The sequence below is a fragment of the Pundamilia nyererei genome, unplaced genomic scaffold (genome assembly GCF_000239375.1).
Source record: "Pundamilia nyererei isolate P.nyererei 1_Seehausen unplaced genomic scaffold, PunNye1.0 scaffold00157, whole genome shotgun sequence".
NCBI lineage: Eukaryota > Metazoa > Chordata > Actinopteri > Cichliformes > Cichlidae > Pundamilia > Pundamilia nyererei.
The window spans coordinates 281,618-286,015 of record NW_005187558.1 but is presented as its reverse complement, the minus strand read 5'-3'; the positions used below and the strand labels follow the sequence as shown (position 1 = coordinate 286,015).

The 4,398-nt window shown below is 37.7% G+C and overlaps 1 protein-coding gene across 1 annotated transcript in view; it reads right to left on the bottom strand.

Annotated features, from left to right (window-relative positions):
* Window positions 1-54: 54 nt before the first annotated feature.
* The window catches only part of LOC102193597 (MAGUK p55 subfamily member 4-like), a 9,079-nt gene continuing 4,735 nt past the window's right edge, over window positions 55-4,398 (bottom strand). The window contains exons 5-6 of the mRNA XM_005745323.1: window positions 4,043-4,174; window positions 55-153 (exon numbers count right to left, since the gene is read on the bottom strand). Coding sequence (XP_005745380.1) covers window positions 55-153; window positions 4,043-4,174 — 231 coding nt within the window. The remainder of the gene's footprint in view (window positions 154-4,042; window positions 4,175-4,398) is intronic.

Sequence of the window (4,398 nt, the reverse complement as noted above, 5' to 3'; positions counted from 1 at the left end):
ACACACACACACACACACACACACACACACACACACACACACACACACACACACTTAAAATACTTGTATACCACTGCGGTCAGCCAATCCTCCATGAATCACCCGGGCAATAGAGATATCTCCCGTCGCCTCATCCTTTCTTATAGTTGCACCCTAACAGATAGAGAGTTGTTCAAAATTTAACAACAAAGTAAAAAGCAAGCAAAAATAGTGACAAGAGACCTTAAGGCAAAGGCAAAATGTCTTCTAAGATTAGCAAATGGAAAATTTTGACTAAATTAATTTTTAAAAGTACACGATTTTAAAAGTAAATAATAAATACTTTGTTTAAACACATTTTCTCTTCATGAGATCCTCATTAAAACATCAGCAAATTAAGTAAAAGCTCTTCTTGTACGCCAGTTATTATTATTATTTTTTTTATAAGGCCTTCCATTTTTGTGCCATTTTGTGAGGAATATCAATATACACACTAACATAATACACCCAGCAGCTGAACATACATTCAACTCAAAACTACACAGTTTAGTGCTGGTGGTAGATCAAAGTTAAATAGATAACTAAAGGGTTTTTTTCTTTATATTTTAATGCTTGGGCATTTGATATTAACTCATTTTGCATTACATCAAAATATCATGGGGACTCTAAAGGTAAACACTATCAACACAATACCATGTCCACTACAGGCCATTGCTAGAAGCAAACTGGTAGCAAGGGCTTATGAAAATTAAGGATAACTTTAGTAGTCCTGCAAATTTGCTACCATAGTTTTGGGAAATGAAAATGCTAAATTATTTTAAAAAATGCCAATTACATAAGCTCCAACCAGGCGCTAAAACAGTGCTCATGAAAATTAATTTTGATGTTTCTATATGTGGAATAATGTAAAACTTCTTAGGTGTTTCCACAGGGTTTTATTGCTGTATTTGATGTGCAATAGATACCACGTAAATATACAAACAATAAGTCAAGATGAATGCAGTTCGACATGTACAAAATAATCCATAACAAATATTATTAAAAATAAATTTAACCCTAAACACTTTCCTTCTTTTTTTGCTCAATGTATATATTCAGACCATCATAGTCAAGAACCCAAAATAATAAATCAGAGCTGATGAAAAAAATGAAAGCTGTCATACTTTTTAAGAATAGTTGGACTAGATGACGAAAATAAGACAGAAAGAAATTGCTTTGTACCTTTATATTGTTTGCTTTTGTTCCTTTGAGTGATTGTTTGAAAAATTGAAAAAGTCTTCAAATTAAAAAAAAAAAGTCCATATGTTGTTGTAGCTGATAATTCGTTTTAGACTAAAACATTAGGTATTTTTGTCACTGTCACAGTTTTTCCAGTACAAATGCTGGAAAGAGATGAAAAGGTTTGTTTTTAGTCTAGTTACTCTTTCTTCTTCTTCTTCTTCTTTGTTTTTAAGCAGCCTGTACTCTTACAGTCTTGTTGGTCCTCCAGAGGAGCTCTTGAAATGGTTCCAGTGTTGAACCTCACTTGTCCATTATTACCACCCCTACCTGCCCTCTGAGGAGCTGCCACCATCCTTTTGGATCCACCATTAATTTGTGTTGGACTCCTAGATGTTGTAAAGTCATCTGCACAAGAACTTGTGGATGAAGAAGAGGAGAAAGTAGTGGAAGAAGATGGTGAGAGTGGGCCTGGGTATGGTATTGGAGATTTGCGGACAAGTTTTGGAGATAATGAGGAGACCCTTGGAGGAGGTGAGGGTGGATATTGTTGTGTCTTTGTCTGTGAAGGAGATGACTCGAGGTGTTTTTTGGTTACGATTAGCCCCTGAAGCTTGTCCACCACCTCGGCAAGCAGGTTAAGTGCCTGGGCGTTCTCTTCCACGCTGTCTGTGATCATCTCTGATGCTGCCACCATCCTCTCACCAAGTTGGCGTACATCCTGACTATTGTGTTCAATACTGCTGGCCACCATCTGAACAGTGGACCTAAGCTCTTCCACACTGCACTGTTTCTTGAGTTCAGCAGGCTGATTATGGTGTCTTGATTGCTGCTGCTGCGCATTTTGTTTATGTTTTGATATGTTCTGGTATTCATTGTGACGAGGAGCTGTAGCGTAGTGGAACATTAATGGATGATTTAAAGACTCTTCCTGATGTGTGTTATGAGGTCTGGTTTGAGTGGTTTGACAACCATCTCTTCTGGAGATAGTGCTGACCCCTTGTTCCTGAGTACTCCTTCTAGCTGCAGGACTAGAAGGAGCAGTGCGAGATCTAAGAGGGTTCATGCCACGACAAGAGGAGGTCCTTCCAGGTGTGGGGATATTTTTTGACTGTCCTCCTGTAGAATTTTTTTTGTACAACACAGGAGAGTTGGGAAGGCTAAAACTGTAAGCTGGGATTGGAGGAGGTGGGTATGCGTAGTCATCACTGCTCTCTCTGGTTGAAGCACCATCTTTCCCATTGGGTTTGAGTTCCTCTGAAAATGAACCACCAAATAAATTTGCAGTTCAAGAGAACAGAAAGACATTAGCAAACTATGTCTGAAAAGAAATGTAATGGCAGGAAAGCCCAAAAGACTTATAGACTGCCAGATGATGGCAGGTTCATGAAGAAATGAACACTTAGTTGCACTGAGGAATGACACCAAGATAGATGAAGTGGTTGTTGCCTTTCATTGCCATTGCTAGACATATGAAAATATTTGCCCAGAAAGTACCAAATACTAGAATGATTAGATACAAGAAAGAATGAATCCTCGATTATGATTAGTGAAGGTACTGATGGATGGCCTGCGTTTCTATGATATGTTGCCATTGTTTTTTATATTTGATGGCTTAAATACAGACAAAGAATGATCAAATGAAAATGGTCAGATGATTGGTGATTGTATGGACTGTCATCATCTGTTCTTCCTCCTCTTACCAGTGCAGGTAGCAGGGTTCAAAACAGAGGGAGCTGACTGATTGAGTCCTTTGTTCCCAAGTTTTACAGTTGGTGAACACAAATAGCAACTTCCTGTGGATTCATAGCGAGGGAGAAAGGGGTGGGACCTGCCGTCTTTATGAACAAGGGGAAGCTTTGCTTCACTTTCGGGCACTCTGAGCTCCTCCCCTGACTGAGCTCTTCTTGCAGGGATGAGGCGTTCCAATGTAAAGCGGTGCAGGCTGCTCCAGCGGCTGTGAATTTCTCCTACACTCCTTCTACACTCTTCTCCACTCTTAATGAATGAAAGATGAGAAACTTTGAGTTTTTAGGGTTTATTAGAACATTTTAAAGTTAACATAATGTAATTTATATTTAAGCAATTTAAGACTTAACTACTTTATGACTAATCTGAGGGCACCTTGCAAGGCTACCTTCAGATTTGTCATCGAATCTATGAAGTCAACAAGCCATCTTGTTGACTTCATAGATTCTGTTTAACAAAAGTGATCATTTCTGCATCCCTATCTTACAGGAATATATTACTAATTTGTTTGGTTTGTTTGAAAATGTAATCACTCTCTGGATTGTGCTTATAAGCAATGTTTTTTGTCATTTTTCTTTCAGAGAGTTTTGGACGACATAGATATTGAGACTAATAACGCCATGTAAATAGAAAGCTAAGCTACCTTAGCTTATCTAAAACAAAAAACAAGGACAAAAAATGACAAAAACACATTTATGTATATTTATAGGTTTCTATAGCTGACAGTTAAAAAAATACTAGTAATAGGTCATCAAAAAATTATTGTTGGATGAAACACTGGTCTTGAATGATTCATTCATCAACTCATTCACATACTCTCAAAGGACCTTTTGTTCAAATTATTCTGAGTAGTTATAATTGAAAAGAGAAAAGACAAACGTACACCTCTGCCTGCTACGGATTCCTGACATGGGTGACTGATTGCACTAAAGCTACCAGGATTTTTAACTCCTTTTACTTCTTTTACAATTTAAAAAGGAATATATACTCATAGGAAATATATACATAAGGTCCTTCGTGTAAACTCAAGAACTGCAAACGAAACTGTATTTCTGAGCAAAAGTTTACATTTATGAGGAAAATGCTTATGTCTTACCAGAGGCTGGTTGTTCTTTACAAGACACACAATCCTCATTGCCTCCTCATCCTCTGGTATTTCATCAGGCAGAGGGGGTAAGACAGGCTCATAGTCTGACTGTGCAACACTGTCATGAGATGACAAGAGAGCCTGATATACAGAGAGATAGATAATCAGTAATGGGTAACCAGAAACTTCAAATATAAGTTATAAGTTAAGAAAGGCATGCCATGATGAACATGGATTCTAAAATGAATCTATAAAACGAATCTATACATATATATACAGTGGGGCAAAAAAGTATTTAGTCAGCCACCGATTGTGCAAGTTCCCCCACTTAAAATGATGACAGAGGTCAGTAATTTGCACCAGAG